We start from the raw sequence: 19,264 nt of genomic DNA, 5'->3' as shown, positions 1-19,264 counted from the left end.
GTTGAAGTTAACTGACATATTATAAAAACAGCAACTATTTTATTCTTAAAATAAAAATGGAGTGGTAGTGAATTTTCAAATGTTTTTAAAACCTTGAAAGTTAGCTTTACTGTTGCTGAATCCACTTATTTTACTGAGCAGGGCAAGTCCCACTCATTTCAGGTACATTTTCCCCATAGAGAAAATGAGGTGGATGTAGCTCTAGCTATCTTGTATATGACATTTCACTTAAAGTATTATCTACAGGCCAGCTGCTCACTTGGAAGTGACATACAAAGATTCACCTCTAAAAAATTATCTAGTTCAGCATATAATTCCCTAGAACTATATATAGACACATTCCTGCAGGGATTTACTGCCGCATTCAGGAAACCTTTAGTCTAAGAAACAAAATGCATAGTAAATTTGAAAAAAAAACTACTTCAAAGTGATTAATTTCACAGGAGGGGCCAAAAAACAACACAATTGTAATAAGGGTTGGTTTTTTTTTTAAAAACAAATGGCTTCAGGAGGCAATAACGTACCAAGTTCAGCATCCTGTTAAAGGGCCCCCAAACAATCTCTGTTAATTTTTAGTACTTTTCAGTCCTTATTTCTAAAATTCAGTCATCTTTGTTAGTACAACAAGGAATTTTAACTTCTTTAACTTATATTCTTTTAATTTTGACAGAAATGTGCACTAGAAATTTTCCAATCTCTGGTTTCCAGCAAACACGTTTCAGATAATCACCTTTGGTCCAGCAGGTCCCTGAATAGATGATCCAGCGACACCAGGTGGTCCTCTCTCTCCCGGTTCACCCTGTTACAAAATGGTATCATCCAGATTTAAACACACAGTTTCATTTTCTGCACAAGTAGCAAAAAGTTTTTTCAACACTTTAGATTACAAAAATATTTACAATATAGAGCTATCTACAAAATAGACAATATTTGGGAAAAACCATAAATCAACTTACTGTTCTTGCGAAAGTTGGTCCAAGTTTCATGTTTTAAATAACTATTGGTTGAACCAATATTTGATTTTTTAACTTTAATTAATCTTTTGGGTCCGGCTTACAAAGCCAATGGAATAACCAGAACACTTGTATTATTTCAACTTCCTTATCATTCAGAGCGACACTTACTCACAAAATATTGTAACAGAAAGTTAACGTTTCAAAGTAAAAATTTGCAAAATGCTCATGGTTAGAATCACTTGGACAACTTTAATTTAGCTTCTCAGTGCTCATGCATAACTATAATGCTTGTAATTATATGTTTACCTTTTTCTCCTTGGGACTTTTGTGTCATTCAGGACAGAGGACGGAAATATTTCTGCTCTTCCTTTGTTCTGCTAAGTCTCCAAGCATCAGATGCTTGAGAAATTTGTACATTACATAAATTCCATAAATTCTTTTATAAAATACAAAGTGAAGGGTTATCCTGGAGGAACAAGCTTACTTTTGGTCCAGACGGGCCTTGTACTCCTTTATGACCAATCAGTCCTTGGGATCCTTTTTCTCCGGGGTCACCCTGACGAAAACAAACCTTTCTTTTTAAACACAGCAAAGATTCATTCACAACTGCGACATACACAAATAACCAAAACCATGACGATAATGATGCCCATAATTAGAAAGGTATTTAGATGCTCCACTCCAATTGAAATCCCACTCAGTTCTAGAATCTGCCCCAAATGTCCTAAATTTAACCAGGTGGAAGATAAAAGCTATCTGTCTACTAATACATCTTTCCAGTATATTCCAATAATTTCATATTTAGATATGTAACTAGTCACCTAATTTCTCTTAGCTCCTTCTCTCTTCCTATCAGCATACTGAGATAATTTGCCTCCTCCTAACTTCAATGAAAACTCTGTACTAAATTTTTAGGAAATCTCTACTGCCCAATTAACTTTACAGTCTCTGTTTATAGTCTGATTTTGCTGCACTTGTTCAGGCTAAGGAATACATTGCTATCTCTTAAATCCTTTTAAATCATCCGTTAAAATATAGTTGCTACTTAAGATATAATGAATGAAAAAATAGGCCAGAATCTGAACTCTGATAAAATAGGTCCTTCTAGAGTTTGTAGTATTTCTCCAGTGTGCATGTCAAGCCATACCTTTTGGCCTACATCTCCTTTGCCAGGGGGTCCTTCCGGGCCTCTTGGACCTTGATCTCCCTTCTCCCCCTAACAGAGATTAGATGGTTAATTAATTTTCATGTAACTAATTTTATTGAATCAATAGACTTACGAGAAACAATGCCTGCATAAGCACTTTTCCCAAAAATGTCAGTAAATATCTGGTTAATTTCTTCTCCCGCAAAAAATAAAGTATCCTGTCTTCTTAATCCCCTTCCACCCTCTTGCATTCATATTCCTTATTTTCACAGACATTTGTAATAGTGTCATTTGCAATTGCATCTATCTTTTGTAGGAAGAATTGCATGCATATATTCATATGAGGAAGATAAATGCTTGCAAAGTTACCAGTAATGGTCTTGGTTGACCAACTCTAAGAAAAACAACTTGTAAGAAGAAGTAATTTTAGGCAAGTCTGTAGCCAAAGGTCAATCCAGGCTGCAAATATTTGCCAGAAACGTTACTTCAAATAATTCACAAATAATCCACATAAAACATTCTATTAAGGAACATTATTTACAAAATATTTATGCATAATATAAGTCAGATTAGTATATCAGAACGCCCGTAGGTAATTCAGAAAGTGAAAAGTAGATTAAAATGAAGTTTAAAAATCCATTTCTGATTTGGGCTGTCGGTGGAAGTGGCGTTACAGAGCCTGCTGTTGATAGGCATCAGTCTGGATCCCACTTCTGTGAGAAAGATTCACACCTGCAAATAACTGCCGTAACATCACTGTGCTACTCACTGCAGGCATCAAGCTGTTCTTTGCGCTGCCCTGAATACCCAAGGTAGCTGCTCAGTACTAATATTTTCACTATAATGAATTACAACAGTGAAGGTGACAGCACCAAGTTGATCATCAGAATAAAGGCAATACGCAAGAGAAAAAACCACCAGCATTCCCAAATACAAAAGCCACCCGTAACTTTAACCCAACATATACTCTTAATTCTGATGTTTCACTTCTGATACACTGGGATCTTCATTTCTGAGCACTTATATAGGGGACGAATTCAAATTTTAAAAAAATAATTAAGTAGCAACAGAAATGCTACATATTTTTCCACAGTGGAAGGTTTACTGCTTCAGGCTGTAGCTTGTCAAACTGGTATTTGCACTGCCCTTTAGATGAAAAAAATGTGAAGCTGTTTTCTTAACAGATGTTTATTAATGCTATTTAGATATCTTCTGAATAAAGACCCACAGTCAAAAAATGCTGATTTGCTTACTCTGAATCATGTTCAGTTCATCAATTCTACACGTTGGCCAGCTGCTACTCTCATTTAAGAGCTGCACAGTAGCAGAGTTTGGAGGAACCAGGATTCTCAGCAGCAATTCAACAATCAGCCAAAGCACTGAGTTTTGCTGACTCAGCAGCTCATTCTATTTGGAAAGATTAAAATTAAAAGCCTCCATTTGACTTACTCTAAATTGACTATTTGGGGCACTCTGCTTTGCACCCCTCTAAATTCCTTTCCACCATTTTGAATTTATGTTTCTTTTTCCCAATGTGACAGAGTTTCTCTTGAAATCTCAGATTTTCAGCCCACCACCCTGCTAGATGCCCTAAGTCACATCAATTTGAGCATGAATTCTTGGTGTCACGAAAATCTTAACAGGCTGTAAGGAACAGGCTAAAGACACAGGCTATCTGTTCTCCAAGAAGATCGTGAAAGTTAACAGTAGTCAATAGCCTGCAAAAGGCAGGGCAGCTAAATCAGCTGCAGATTCAGATGGCAGCCACTGTTAGTAAAGTTTGTTGGAAACACCTCAACTAGCCTAGTCCCTTTTCCCTGGCAAAAGCATTGGCACATGCCCTCCTCCAGGATGAACTCCTTACCATTGCATACCTGCAAATAATGATTTATTCTTGTTTCATCTACACCTTTTACATGTGGTAAAATATATTTCCTTACCTTTTTCCCTGACTTGCCAGGATCTCCCTGCACGCCTCTCTCTCCTGGGAGTCCTGATAGACCTATATCTCCCTTGAAGAAGAATAAATAATTATATCTGAGTATTTCAATAAATTCTTTATTTTGTAAAACGGATCTAACAATATGTTAAAATGTTAATTAATGATATACAATATTTTTGCTCAAATAAAAGTTGTTATTCCCAGTAAGTTAAATATTCTATAGAGCCAGTAATTTTTTCTACTCATACAATCTAAAATAAGTATTATAAATTTCTTTCCAAGATCCCCACCTACTTCTTAAATCTTGCTTTTGTATTAAATAAATTTACATTTATTCAGTGAGTAAAAACATGATTGAATGCTGTTTGTTATTCTGTGCACAAGAACAATATGATACAAATGTAATTTACTTGCAAAGTCAAACATCTGGGACTTAAGGAATGGTCAGCCAAAAATGCCTAAATGGAATTGTTAACTGGAGACTAACACCTCGCTAGTTGTAAAAACTGGTCTAGGCATTACTTTTAAGACTTGCCACAGAGAGTTGAAACTATCCATAGGAACTAGTCCTGCCAAGCGCTTCTTCCATGATCCTGGGAAAAATCGCCAAAACCAAGACATCTATGTCATCTTACCCAAGATTTTGGAAGCCCTACTTAAATCATTAAGGACATGATATACAGTCTTCAAAATGGCAGCTAAAGTCAAAGCTTTAAGTGTTTAACAACTCTTCTAACATGTATGCAGTATGACCACTGCTGTCACACAGGCTGTTTTTTTTTTCAAATCATTGCAGAGGAACAGAGGTAATAATATTTCTAAGAGGCCTTGGAGATACCTCACTAGCTTAGAAAAGACGGGGGAAAACTCTGTTCCAGTTATGGCTGCAGTAATGATTTTAGGAGAGAGAGTGGGAGCTCTAGCGCAGCATTTTGAGTTTAAAAGCTAAAACTGTGAAGTGAATATCTGTTACTGAAATTCCTTCTTATTTTGATCATAGTCAATTTATACCAAAAAATGTTCTACTTAGTTTATCAGCAACTACTGAAAGAATTAGAAGATCCTGTAAGAAGCAGTTAAAAATAAAAACAGGCTTACTTTAAGTCCTCGTACGCCAATTCCTGGAAGTCCTGGTTCTCCTTTTTGTCCAGGTTCACCTGATTGACCCTAGTAACAAAAAGTTCCTTTAACAGAGGAACACAATTTAGCTTAATTCATTACTTGCACTATTTCACTAACTGCATTACACATAGAAGTGGACTTGATGATCCTTATGGGTCCCTTCCAACTTGAGATATTCTATGATTCTATGATTCTAAGTGGTCAAGTTTTCAGCCAAGCAGTTTTCTCTGGAAAATTCTGTTCCTTAAAAACCCCAATAACTTGTAGGACCACATCTGTTTTATTTAATCTTGCAGTGGGCAGAAAGCCTAAGTGAATCATTCCAACTTTGTCCTTTCTGTTTTAATACATTTTATTTTTTACTTTATACCACTATATCAACAACTCTTTGGTCACTGAATGAAAAGTGAGTCCAAATAAAGAAAAATCAGAACTTCTGTTTAAGAGAAAGTTTTACCATCACGATTCTTCCTTCCAGTAGTTCTAAAACAGTTAAAGAAATAGGAATTCCATTTTACAATTTTGCTTTTTAAAATACTTTTTCACACTAGGGAAATTGTCCTTATACATAACATGTTTCACAGCTACCTATTTTTCCCTACATTAATATTAAACATTGCTGCTCTAACTGCTACTTACATGCCAAAGTAAGAAGAAGAAAATTATTGTATTTCTCCCTGCTTTTGCTACAGTGACTAATGTCTTCCTTTTGTAAATCAAGGTGATTACAAAGCACACTTCTGCTTTACAGTTCATCAGTTCATTCCGCTTGCTTTCCTTAGTATTTCAGCAATTCCCTTTTTCTCCTCTTATCGTGCTCACCTGACATTGTATCGCTAGAGGCTTGGGCTTTGACAGCAGTAATTGTTTACCCCACTTTCCTGTTCTCTTCCTACTTTCCCTCTTTCCGTGGTGCAGTGTCAGCTCCTAAGTACACTTAAGCTCTTTTTTCTCTCCTAAGTGTTTCTATCTTTGGTTTTGGTTCTTTCTCATGATGGCCATGGAAGGCTGAAGGACAGGCTGAAGGCGTGATGGGACTAGCCTTAAGTCTCAAAACCATCGCTGGTTTACAGCTGTTTGGTAAAATGCTTTACTTGAACACAATGTGTATGTGGCACCAAACTCACTTGATATAAACATGTCTGAAAGATACTTTGTTTATAAATTTGTGTTCATTTAGAACCTAAAATCCACATTCACAAAGCTTAAGGGCTGACACTAAGCAGAAGCCATATGCTCCATTTGGGGAACACCTTGATAACATGGGTGGTTTTTCCTCCAAGATTCAAAAGTGAATTGTTATTTCCAATGAAGAGTTACATTTTCAACTCATCAAACACATTCTTGAAAAGCCTTGCAAAGATACATTGCTTGTTTTTTCTTCCTGGTGCTATTTTTAAAAAATAGTGTGTGAACCGTTACCTTTGGACCTGGCAGACCAAAACCTTTAGATCCTTTTGCCCCAGGGTTTCCTTGCGGACCCTGTATACCCTACAAAGCAAAAGAAGTGAGTTAGTGCATTACACTCTTCCACATCTGAAATTCACCATATGTCCATCTTTCAGTTAATAATGATTTTATCTTATCTTTAAAAGAAAACAATTTGCTTGCCTGTCCTCAGGCTTAGTTCTGAGATCTTTATTTTATTTTTCCATTGTCACTATCCTGTGGATTTCAAGTATCGAAGTGTAATGACAATTACTGTTTACGGAGAAAACAAATGGGAAGTGTCTCAGTATCTGCATCTAAGCCCTGATTCATTGGAATAGTATGGTGGAAGCATGAACTCTTATCTTCTTTCCAAAAAAAACAAAACCCAAAAGATCTTTTGGGATGCTTCAGTTTTTCCGTATCCAACTGTTAAAGGCTGTGTTCAAGCTTCAATGGGTTTGAAATTCAGAAGTGATGGATTCTTACTTTGTGAAACTCTTATCTATAATATGTCATCAACCAAGCAATGCATCTGATTTATCTCCTATTCAAGTTATTAAGCAGATTAGACCAAATTTCTGTTTGCTTGATTCTAAGACCATTAAAATCAGTTGGAATCACTTATATTTACAAACTTTGCCTAAAGAATAGTTTGATATCTTTTAAAATGAAAAATCACTGTGAGTTTTTTAACATCTTCACATCAAAATTAGAGCTCTGATAAAATATAGAACGAAAACTACATGCGAATGCTCATTACATGTCCAAAATGTAGACTTACCTGGCTTCCTGGATTGCCTATTCCTGGTGGTCCTGCTGGGCCCTGTGGTCCTACTTGGCCTTGTTCACCCTATACAAAAGGTATTCCCAAGAACTAAATTGCAAGAGTCCATGCTAGCTGATTAACATATTTAAACTAAACACAGAGCAACAGTCCCCAAGCTGTATTATCTCGAAGTCTGCTGCTTCTATTTGAGTTAAATGTGCTTGGAATACCCGAAAGTTTGCCTATGGCAATTGACCTAATAAAAATAATACACCTTCCTACCTACAAACTCTATCTCATTTATAACATTAGATGATCACAGCTGTAACTTTATTATTAGAAGGATCCATAGCTTATCTTTACATACTGAGATTAATTTTAAAGATTTTCTTGAGTGGAAATATACAGTTTCTTGCACAATACTCAGAAGAAAAACTTGCAAGTGTAAACAGAGCAGCTAGAGAGTATTTTTGAAAAATCTTTGTCACGTGGTATTGTAATGGTATTGTACAGCCCTTGGGGAGGGAATAGAGAAATTATGGCAGAGGGAATTATGGGAATAGAGGAATATGGGGAGGTCATGTGGGTATTGGAAGTGGCACAGACCCATGAAGCTGTCAAGGATGTGTGACATCAGTCCTTAGAAAACAAAAAATAATTAATTTCACTTATGCCAGAAACACTTATTTACTGAAATGGTCCCAAATGCCTACTGTCCTGACCATCGCTGCATTATTCCCATACAGACATGGGAATAAGATACTCATTCCTGCGCAGATAACCAGTCTTCCTCTAAGGCCTTGAGCAAGACAGTCTGGCAGGTGCTCACCAAGCATATCTCTCACAGACAGGCCAAATCAGACCACGCCACACCACCTAGATTGCTCTGAAGATTTTGGAGAGCCATTTGACTGGACAGTGAGATGAGTAAGTTCAAGTTAAACTTCCCACATCCGCGAAGCACTCCCTGCTGACTAAGCTGTCAACGACTTTGGATGGGAGTGCTGTCCTCTCCTCTCATGGAAGGAAAACAACGGGGAGTAGGAGGAGAGCTATGGCCCTAAATCATGAGAAGGAAGATCTGGAATCACTACCTCTGCTCTATAGGACATCTGGGCATGTTGCATCAGCCACTTTCTGGGGATGCACAAGATATAGGCTGGAACCTCATCAGGCCAAAGGAATTTAAATTGTTCTAGATCTCTCTTTGGGGGAATTGGCACCACAAAGCTAACAAATTTCAAAAGCCAGACTGTTCCTTTGCCTGTTCCAGGACCATTAGATTAGATGACTCAAAGGGGTTCTTACATTTTAAAAAATATTTATAAAATACAATATTTCTGAAAAAAATTTAGGAGGAAAAAAGTCCACTTCTTCCCTCATACTCCCAGCTGCATAGAATACAGTCCTTAGGGCTCTCAGTTAACATTAACAAGCTCAGCTAATTGTATAGACGACTGCAGTCTATGGAGCTGCATGGAACGGTGTAGCATAGCTCCTCAGATTCCAGGCAAAACATAGCTTTGTATTGTTGTGATATTGTGTGAATAATTCATCATTAATTTAACTACAAATATAATTAACTATAGATACAATTAGAAAAATACTCTGTGCCTTACCTTGTCACCTTTGATTTGTTGACCTGGCAGTCCAGGAGGACCAGCTACACCCTCAGAGCCTTTTTCACCCTAGAAATATGTGACAGTTTAGTAACTGTATTTGGGAATTTATAAAGAACACCACCCTAGACAAACTGGTCATCACAATGTGGATAATGACGAAAAAAGTATTCCTTCACAAACAAACAAGAAAAATAGTCAATGGAATTATCAGTTTTAGAGAAAAGCGATTCAGTTACAAGTCATAACATGCTTCATCTGCATTCATTGTGTTGTTGAACACAGGACTTCAAAAGGAGAAAATGAAATACCAGGAAGAAGGAAGCTACATTTTGAAAATGCGATAATATGTTCATTAGTCAAGAGAGAGCAGTTCAGAACCTGGTGCAAGGACACAACTAACATCTTTTCCATAAAAGGAAGAAAAATCTTCTTTGCTTAGTAGTTCAAGGCTCTAGAGAATCTTGAAGCCACTAAAAAGGAGGGATACATTTTGATGGGAAGCCCAGTTGTGATTTAATCATAAATCTTTGCTTGTTTGTACTTATTTTTAAAAAAAGGAATGTTCACATATATTAACCTAGCAAGTGCCCTTAATGAGGTAACTGTCCTTAGAGACTCATACAACCCATCTTTTAGTTTCCCAAAATGGTAAGACAGAATGAAAACAGTTCCTGAATGTTTTCTTCCAATACACAACATAAAGAGCTAAGTAGTCTTTCAGAAAACAATTTATCTCATTAATGCTACCAAAATAAGGTATCTTATTAAACACATAAATAAGAGAATCATTAATTTACTACTGTTAGAGGGACTGTACAACTTTTTTGTAATTATACTGATAGAGTTTCTGAACTCGGAGGGATATTCAGAGACCACAATGATTCAGAAGACCAAGATCCATCAGCTGACATTTTATACCAGTAGAATGATCAGTGATCTTAAATAACTTGGACAGTACTGCAAATTTGGCCCACAATCTTAAAAAAAAAAATTTCCATAATACTACCTTTTGGCCTTGAATGCCCTCTCCTGGTAGACCTTTCTCACCTGGCAGACCATCAGGGCCACGTGGTCCCTGTAAGAAAAGAAAAATATATTCAGACTATATCAGCAATTCCATTTTTTATTGACATTTTATCTAACTTGCTAGTATATGTTCTTGCAACTCTTATGACACTGGTAAGTAAAAATGCTTCCGTAACAGCTGGCTGAGCCCAGGCAATTAAAATGAAGTGTAGCAACCCTTAATTGGAGGATTTAGATTGGAATAAGCTAATGCTGAAATGGTGTGAATTACATAACTAATGTCTAAAGATTGTACCCTTAAAACTCAAATGAACCTGTAGATTAATTTATAATAAATACATTTACGACTGTGAAATTTATTCCCTATAATTGCATATAATTTCATGATTTTCATAATGAAAATCATTAATTTGACCATAGTGTTTTTCATACAAAATGGCAGGTTAAACATACAAAATTAGAGAATGCCAATTTTGTTTTAAACAAGTACAGAAATAATTATTTTTGTAATGCTTTCTGTTCTTCCACAAAATTCAGCTATCTTTCATTATTCAAATCTAATAAAGAGTTTTTAAGGATGATCTTGATTAAGCAAAAAGTTTCTACATTTTTTGTGAGAAAAATAGTCTTTTACAACCACAAAGTGACTTTCAAAAATACTATTAGAATGAATCTAACACCCATTCACATTCGTGGCTATCTTAATTAACAATCTCTTGAGATTTTTAATGAAACGCACAAGAAAACCACATATTTTATACATTTCAGGAAGAAAAAGCAGCCAGTGAGCACTAACTCAATGTTACAAAAAGCTTGCTAAAGTTCTGTAATTCAGAAGATAAAGATCTAATTAAAAGCATATAATTTGGGTCTTTATTTTTGATGCAATCCAAATTACACACAGGAGTTGAGAAATGTCTCAGCTCCCGGATTTTCATATTCTTAAAATTTGATTTTAGACAATTTTTAAAGATTATCCTCAACTCAAACAAGTAGGGATACAGCTATTTATATACAACTCCATGTCTTTCTGAAAACTGGATACTGCAATCCTGCTCACATGGACCAAGCAATTTTTTATTTCCCCAAAACTTGTTTGGACATGGCTTTATTCTCCTACTTGGGCAAGCCATATGCAATTACTGCCGCAACACTGGGCTGGCATAGCTGAACACAATTCTGCTGCTCCAGACTAGGTACAGGTGGTTTATGGAATCAGTAGCCAATATAGCTGCTGTCAATCAATTATACTCACTAAGACTTATCTTATTATATTTCCACTTCCAATGCATATATCACTGACTTACAGGTAATCCTGGCTCACCAATTCCAGGAGGTCCTGGGAATCCAATTTTACCTTCTTGACCTTGAGCACCCTTGTGAAAAAGAATATTAGAAAGTTCAGTCCTAATTCAACTCGATGCTTTTGAAAAGCATAACATTTACATCTAGATGACTTAATGATGTCACCAGAAAGGTCTGAAATCAAATGTGTAACATCTCCTGATGTAAAAAAAGCATAAATAACAATTTAGAAACATTTGAAAGTACCTTTTGATCAATACTTGGAGCATTAGATCGCATTCCAGCCCTCATGCCAACAGCAAAGGGGTGTAATCACTTTGCATAGGGTTAACTGCTTAAAAGTGCAGGACCTGAGAGATGACAGGGATGAGGGAGCGAAGTGAGGCTAAATTTGGTTGCAGTACAACCCAACCATGATGCAGGAATGCTCAGGTGTGAGGAATCCTCACCGTAGCCTCTACCTAGGCACTCAAATTGAAGCCTGCTTCAGTGGAATATGGGATTGCACGGGAACTCCAGGAACTGCATAGTATCTTCTATTTATAAGGTGTCATGATCTTCACAATTCCTCCAGTTCACTGAGGCCTATGTGCTTCAAGGATAAGAGCACAGAGGATTTTTATCTCTCCCCAGAGTAGTACAGTGACTGGGAGTGACATTCCCTCTCCATAAACTATTTTCCCTTCTGGAATGACCCAGTGTTGTTCCTTTTACATGGCAAATTACTAGTTTCTGAGCTATATAAACCCTCTCTAAGTTCTGGGGTCTGCCCCACTGCACAGAAAACATGCAGGGGTTCAATGAATGTACAAATTAGAGCAGTAAAAGCAAAAAAAGTGCAGGTATTTTAGACACTGGCACTTGGCTCCAAGCAATAGAGAAAAAAATGGCATAAAGCAACACCAAAGACTTTGCAGCCAGAAGAACTAGGGTGAGATATAGTTCTGCCCAATTTAGATTTCTTGTTTGAGTCTGAGCTGTAGGTGTCTGACAAAACTCTCATAAACTAAGTAGTCATGTTTCCTACGTAGATGCTTTTGCAGTTTTCCAAAAGGAGGTTCGGCTGGCCAGCACAGGCAGACATGACTTTTCCAAATTACCGAGACTGCATTCCACCTTCTAGTCTTTTGCAATAAAATAAGATGGAGGAATTAAATGCTGCATGAGAGAGAGAATTTTCTAACCTATAAGAATATCTGTTCCCTAGTGAAGAAATAACAAGGCAAATCTGTCACTTGACTATGTATCACAGTGACTGAGATGTATTTCTATGCCTTGAATTATGGTTTACTCATTAGTGCAAGTGTCTGCTAGTGCTTGAAAACAATCTCACATATTTAACCCCTATTTAAATGGTATTATTTCTGACTTCTATTATATCAATGGGATCATAATAAAACCTTAAGAGTTGCTGGAAAGGCAGGTCTGTTATCTTCATCCTATGCAAATACAAAAACCTGTCAATATTGTATCAGTTTTACATTTAGATGATAAGCGTTTGAGTTTGATAGAACAGTAGGTGAGAACTTTCATCCAAAAAAAGACTGCCGACAGTTAGCACTTCAACAGACATATTACTGAGAGTTACCTTGGGTCCTGGCTGTCCAACACCAGGGAGTCCTGGAGGACCATAGGGACCTAAAGGGCCTTGCTCTCCCTAAAGGAAAAAAAATGGAAAGAAACTATTAATGTGTAATGTCCAAATTCCGCCAGAATGTCTTTCCACAGCCTCATTTAGGGCTATAGAAATATGTTTTTAAATTAAAAAAAACAAAACAAAACAAAACCAATCCGTCTTAAAGATAAATGTTTATATTAGGAGCAGGGTCAATATCCTGGCCATACAACTTGCTGAGATAGATAATAATGTTATAAAACCATTCTTTCATACACATCAGAAAAGATAAAAATATATTTATTCTTTGTCATATCTTTGGTCCTGACTTTATCCAATAATTTGGTGCTTCCTGAGCTTTCTTCTCACTAGAAAGATGGGCATTTGGAAATTAAGCAGTGTTTGTGCTTTAAACATTGCACTCAAGGTTCCTCCCATAGCAACAACTGCATATCACGACTGTTTTTCCTACTGCTATCTTTGACTGCAGCTCCTAATTCTCTTGCGTGTTTAATATGTTTCTAATAAAGCCAACATAGCCACACGATTATTAAAAAGGCTTCAAAATGTGTTTATTTTCTGGGGAGGTATTCATATTTGGGGGGTTGAAATTTGGTATATACCGAAAAATGTTCTATGCTGAGTTCTGAAACCTTTCAATGAGATTTTTGCACTTGAGAGGTCAATGGAAGTGTAAAAAACGACTTCAAAGCCAAATATTTCTCCAGAAAACTACCAGTTTGTAATCTGCCAAAGAATGAAGCTAAGAGGCAAGAATGGGAATATACAGTGAAAGTAAATAAACAGATTATCCTTGAAGCTTAATTTCTGATAACTATGCACTTGGAATGCTACTATTGCAGCTTTAAACCTAGAATAAAGTGGAACTTGATGCCCGGTCTTAAATTCATTCCATTACAGGACAATATGATAATTTGAAGACCAGCTATGAAATTTAATGTTTATTCAAAATACAAGATTTTATAGCACACCTTCATAATCTAATAAATTAATACAGCATCAATAGGAGCTAAGTCTTAAAAGGCAGAGAAAAATCAGAGAAAGCTGGTATAACTCAGCAGAATAGCACATGCGTCTCCACATAGTGTGCTGATAGGGTATTAGCAACATTGACATTGCTTTAATGTGGATTCTCTGCATGTAGCTGTTGCCAAAATACAGAATATAGCAAAGAAGTTTACTGTATTCCTAGGTAGACCTTATTGTTCAGGTTTCCTACTAATACTTTGATGAAGCTTTGGACCAGAGTCACAACTCGGTTGATGTGTTTCCAGATTATCATAAATGATGCAATTTTTACTGATATAAAGCCAATTAGAAATTGACCCTTTTTGTTCATAGCTGGTTTTTTCCTTCTACGTTTGTTTTGAAACTAATCAAACAACAACAACAAAAATTTCTCAAATGGCCCATCTTCTAGACTTCCAGTTCCTCCTTCTGATTAATTTGGCATTGAACAAACTGTCCTTTTAAAATCAGCTGATCAAAAATAATTTTTATTAAGTATTTCCCATCAGCAGGAAATTTAGCGAAGGCCAAGAATAATACATTCAAAGCTTGTATTTCTCTCCTCTTTAATTCTCTTTACAAACTTTCTGTTTGAAGTACTGTTGTCGTTTAAGCCAACAGTTAGCTGCATTTCAGGGCTTTTTGGGCTGATTCTGTTTAGACAAGAAGTAGGGGAAATACATAAGGAAATGTTTTATACTATTTCTTTAGAAAATAATACATACTAAAAGCAACATTTTCAGAGGGTTTTACTGACTTAGAAGCCGCCATTTCATTTCCAGCAATAGTAACTTAGGCTACTGAATTTCATTCATGCCAACAGGTCACAAGCATCCAAGCATCAATGGAAGTTCAGCTTCTGATTATGCATCAGTATGTAGAAGTGCACTGGCAGAATGGTATCAGCAAAGCCACAGTGCTGTAATTACACACACCCAGCCCCGTGGTGTCCTCTGCTTCCAGGGCAAAATCATCCCCACGGGAGCTATACAAGTAAAACTGTTGTATTAAGGTTTCAGTAGAAAGTTTTGCAAGCAAATTTCCATGCATAGACACTTCCTCAAGGGCAGAGATACTCTGACACTTTTACCCACAGCTATGCTTCTTGCAAAGCTGGTCAAGATGTACAAAGCATGGGTTTTGGAAGAACGTTAAGCTAAGCACACCAGCACAACGCCCAAGAAATGTCCAAGAAGCTTTGCATTTCAGCCTATAGGCTCGTTTACCTCACCACCGACTCTTAGTTGAATAGCTCTCCACTTGACAAGCAACATTAACAGATACAGCTCCATGTAGCTCCAGGGCCTGGAGACAGTCTAGTTAGGGATGGACTTCCCCACTTCAAGAAAGAAGTGCCTCAGTGAGAAAGAAACAGGCACAGGCTGCTGTAAGGCCAGGCAGCATGCTAAATATTAGCTGTTCAAATTCACAGTCTTCATTTCTTTCATGGAGAAGGCAGCCTGGGATGTCTCTTGTGCCATGTTGTATTAGCACGCCCCACAGAATGAATGCAAAAGATATGCAAAGTTGAAAATATATTAAAAAAAACCTACCAGATAAAAAAAATAATAATTCAGCAGCACGCAGCACCACTATGTGTAAGTAGGCTACTCTGGGCACAGCAAATGCCACTAAGCACATTGGCTCCATTTGTCAAAACTAAACCTCTCAAATGGTGTAGGAACTTATTCCATTCTGAAAAACGACGTTTGATAAATACAGGCTCATCTCTCAGCTGAAACAATAAACCAAACTCCTTTGTTGTGTTTGGAAAGTGTCTTCCAAATTTTTTGTCCTGTCTTCCAAACAGACATTGTGTTTCATATCTGTTTCTGACAGCCCCTGACAGAATTTCCCAAGGACAGTAACTCTGAGGGATGCTTCCTGCCACAAATCATTCGCTCCTTCGCAAGTTCACCCACACGATAGAGCTATGCTAATATATGTGCTGCCTTGAATGCAAATGGGAGTCCTACTGAAGTTAATGTTTTTCTAAAAGTTCTTTTTTTAACCATGATAAAAACATTACATAGTTTTCTTTCCAGCGACTGGTGTCATGTAATCTGCCTCGCAGCAGCTGTACTAGTAGGTACTGATGTAGGCAGCGTAAACTGCCCTTATGATAAAAAGCATGTAGGGTAGCATGAAAATTTTGTTCTGTTGAATTCTTTCTCAATGATAGCAGAGGACGCCTGAATATTAATGGAGAAAGAAACCCCACCTTCTACCAGACAACATGCAAAACTCGGAAACTTGAACTATTCAATCTATTTTAAAGACTGTATATTTCAAACTTCATATGGCTATTAGTAAGCCTGGCTTTTATCTTCTACGGTCTTCGTGCTTGGTAATGTGGAATTTATTAAAACCATAAAGTGCTGGTGATAATATAATTTTCTCTACACATAGAAGGAAAAGTCTGCTTTTCAAAGTATCATCTTTGTAATTATTTTCTTTGTCTAACACTCTCCTCAAATTCTTTTTTTCTCTCCCTATTGGAATTTTCCTTCAGGTGGCTTCTAATACCAGCTAGAGCAATGGGAAGGAAAATTACACTTGATCTGAGCTTAATATTGTTACATATTAAAACTGTACCATTTTAAGCTTGGAACATACTTAACAGTCTACCCCCCACAAAATAGTTTGTTATGTTATGATGAGTACCAGTTAGTGCCAATATAAATAATTTCTTTACTTTTAAGAAAGCACATACGTACTGTAAAGAACACAAAGACCCTGTATGTCAGTCTATAATGCAATAACGATTAAGCTCTAGTAAAAAACAATCTTTCAAATATAATGATTTTATCTTTAGAGTAAACATTGGCAACAACAATGCAAGTATATATAGATATTTTAACAGATATTATTGATATTTTGTATTTCTAAGCTAGTTGAGGTACCTAGGAACTACACTTCTTTACAGGGAAATTGGATTTTTCAGTCTCCTGGGAATGACGTAACTTGCCACATAAGTAAGGAAAGAATTTATAAGTCATCAGAGAAGAAGCAGCATCCCTTAGCAGTTCATTCTGGGACACATTTTCAGGGAAATATGCAATGATGGATTTTTCACAGGATTATCCAAAGATGTTTTTATGGGAATAACTGCTTTGAATGTCCACATTCAAACTTAACTGTTTCCTTAAAAGTTTGAATACACGTCTGTTCATACAGCTTTAGACTCTAATTCAGAATCTTACTATGCATATGAAATTTTCCAGAGAGGCTCTTACTATAGCGGTGGCTTTTAAGAATGTGCTGTTTTCACTCTTTCTATGAATATATCATGGTTTCTAGAAATATGTACTTTATTTGTAGTAGCTGGTGTAAGAGTTTAAACAAACAAACCCAATGTCACCTCATCACTTCTTTATGAAGGTCATGCCCACTTCCTGATTTTATGCCCCAATTTTATAATCTGTAACGATATCATTGTTTGCAAATTGTCCACTGAAATTTGTGAATAGTCACTATTATTCCCCTCACTAACAAACACATTTTCAAAATTACCTTGAATAGAAACACTCTTATGGAACCTTATTGGTGTTATTGTACAGAATATGTTTATGAAATAAATATTAGTTAAGCATTTTTTAATAAATTAATGAGAACAAGACAAAATAATGCCTACTATTTTGAATAAATTAATAGACTATATTGAATAAATTAATATGCATGTTGAAAATTCATTTTTTATCTAACACCAAGAATACTAGGGGAAAGTGGATGTGCACATTTTACATTGTTGACCCCAATGAGGTACTTTAGCTTTGCAAAAATGTAAGCAGCAGAACCTTAAGGCTGAGAAGTTTGCTTGACCAAAATAAAGGGCATTACATTCATTCTTAGAACTCTGTTTTCCAGAAAAAACATGGTGATTCCGTTTCTTTTTTAGAGAGGAAACCAAGAAGCATGAAGTCCTTTTGTGTTTGCATTTTTCCTCGTTTTTATTGCTATTGAAGGGCAAAGCTGTCTTCTAGTAAGAATATAACCACATAATATATGTGGTAATAAATAAATCCAACAAAAGTAAATGCAGTAGCCAGTTAGGACTGTTTTACTGTACTAACCAATGCAGTTAAGAGATAAGTAGAATCTAAGTACGAAAATGACAGAAAACAGGTTACTGGGAATGTTGGAAGAGAGATGGGATTCTCACTGGATAATGTTTCTGGACACTACTGCTTATGATAGAATATGTTATATTTATAAAGCAAGTAAATCTTTCATTTCTATTAATAGAGAATACTGACTTTATGTCCTGTGTCCCCTTTTGAAAGCCTATGGCTTCCTGTAATAACTTCAATGTATCTTTGAGAAGCAACCACAACTGATTTAATCCCCAAACCACCTATTAACCAGCCATCTACCCAATTCCTGGCCATCTAGGCAGGAATATGGGATATTACTGGAGCAGAACCAAGAGTGGCATGGCTTTTCTCTTTGCCAACTTTCTGGTTCTGGTACTTTTAGTCTTTCTCTAAGTGAGATAGTGTCTTCTGGGTTTTTGGAAATGGTTGCATCAGTCAGCAAAATCGTATCGTGGGCCATCCTTGCATTCTTAGTGAGATAAGGAACACAAAATCGAGTTCCTTGCTCCTATAAGCTGCAGTTTGACAAGAGCTGAGTGTCTCTACCTTAGACCTGGGGTTATAAATTGATGTTCTGCAAATTCAATTAATTAATTGTGTGTGATAACTTAAAAGAACTACAAAACTTTTTCCTATGGGGTTTTTGTAATTTTCTTTACATGTTTTATAGCTGAATGAGGTATATGGTACACTTTGATTCAAGTTTTTGTTTTATGTTAGAATGCAGATAATATGTGGTGACTGATAAAGCTGAAGAATGCCTTAAAGTGAAGCAAATGTCTAAGAAAATAAAAAGCACAGCTGTGAATGGTATTTTTTCTTGGTATTTTAAGTTAGTGAGAGAGAGAAAATACATAGAATTTGGCTTTAACAATATAATTAATTTTTCTTTTGTAGATTTAACATCTTTCTATTGAAACATTGCCAATAGGCAATAGAAAGTCAGTAAAACAGAAAACAAACAGAATAATACTGGTCCTTTGCTCAGGACATGCTTGGGGAACAGGACCAAGATGACTGCTTCAGAAGACAGGAGATAGATACACAGCGAAAATAGCCAGTTCCCAACTCCTAACCGTGTTTGAGTGAAATGTCTTGTTTGAGTGAAATGTCTTGAGTGAAATGTTTTTCTCTTAAAGTTATTATGTTTTATACTGTGTTGTAGGTTTACTGTTAACATGCAAGTTCAGTATTTGGTTAAACGGAAAT

At 36.3% G+C, this 19,264-nt stretch overlaps 1 protein-coding gene across 1 annotated transcript in view; it reads right to left on the bottom strand.

Moving 5' to 3' along the window:
- Nucleotides 1-19,264, bottom strand: part of COL28A1 (collagen type XXVIII alpha 1 chain) — an 88,521-nt gene that overhangs the window by 37,469 nt on the left and 31,788 nt on the right. The window contains exons 14-24 of the mRNA XM_075143686.1: nucleotides 12,906-12,974; nucleotides 11,320-11,388; nucleotides 9,993-10,061; nucleotides 8,984-9,052; nucleotides 7,380-7,448; nucleotides 6,590-6,658; nucleotides 5,144-5,212; nucleotides 4,044-4,115; nucleotides 2,104-2,172; nucleotides 1,441-1,512; nucleotides 731-799 (exon numbers count right to left, since the gene is read on the bottom strand). Of these exons, the coding sequence (XP_074999787.1) occupies nucleotides 731-799; nucleotides 1,441-1,512; nucleotides 2,104-2,172; nucleotides 4,044-4,115; nucleotides 5,144-5,212; nucleotides 6,590-6,658; nucleotides 7,380-7,448; nucleotides 8,984-9,052; nucleotides 9,993-10,061; nucleotides 11,320-11,388; nucleotides 12,906-12,974 (765 nt within the window). The remainder of the gene's footprint in view (nucleotides 1-730; nucleotides 800-1,440; nucleotides 1,513-2,103; nucleotides 2,173-4,043; nucleotides 4,116-5,143; nucleotides 5,213-6,589; nucleotides 6,659-7,379; nucleotides 7,449-8,983; nucleotides 9,053-9,992; nucleotides 10,062-11,319; nucleotides 11,389-12,905; nucleotides 12,975-19,264) is intronic.

The sequence above is a fragment of the Calonectris borealis genome, chromosome 2, assembly GCF_964195595.1.
Source record: "Calonectris borealis chromosome 2, bCalBor7.hap1.2, whole genome shotgun sequence".
Lineage (NCBI taxonomy): Eukaryota > Metazoa > Chordata > Aves > Procellariiformes > Procellariidae > Calonectris > Calonectris borealis.
This window is presented reverse-complemented; position numbering and strand designations above follow the sequence as displayed.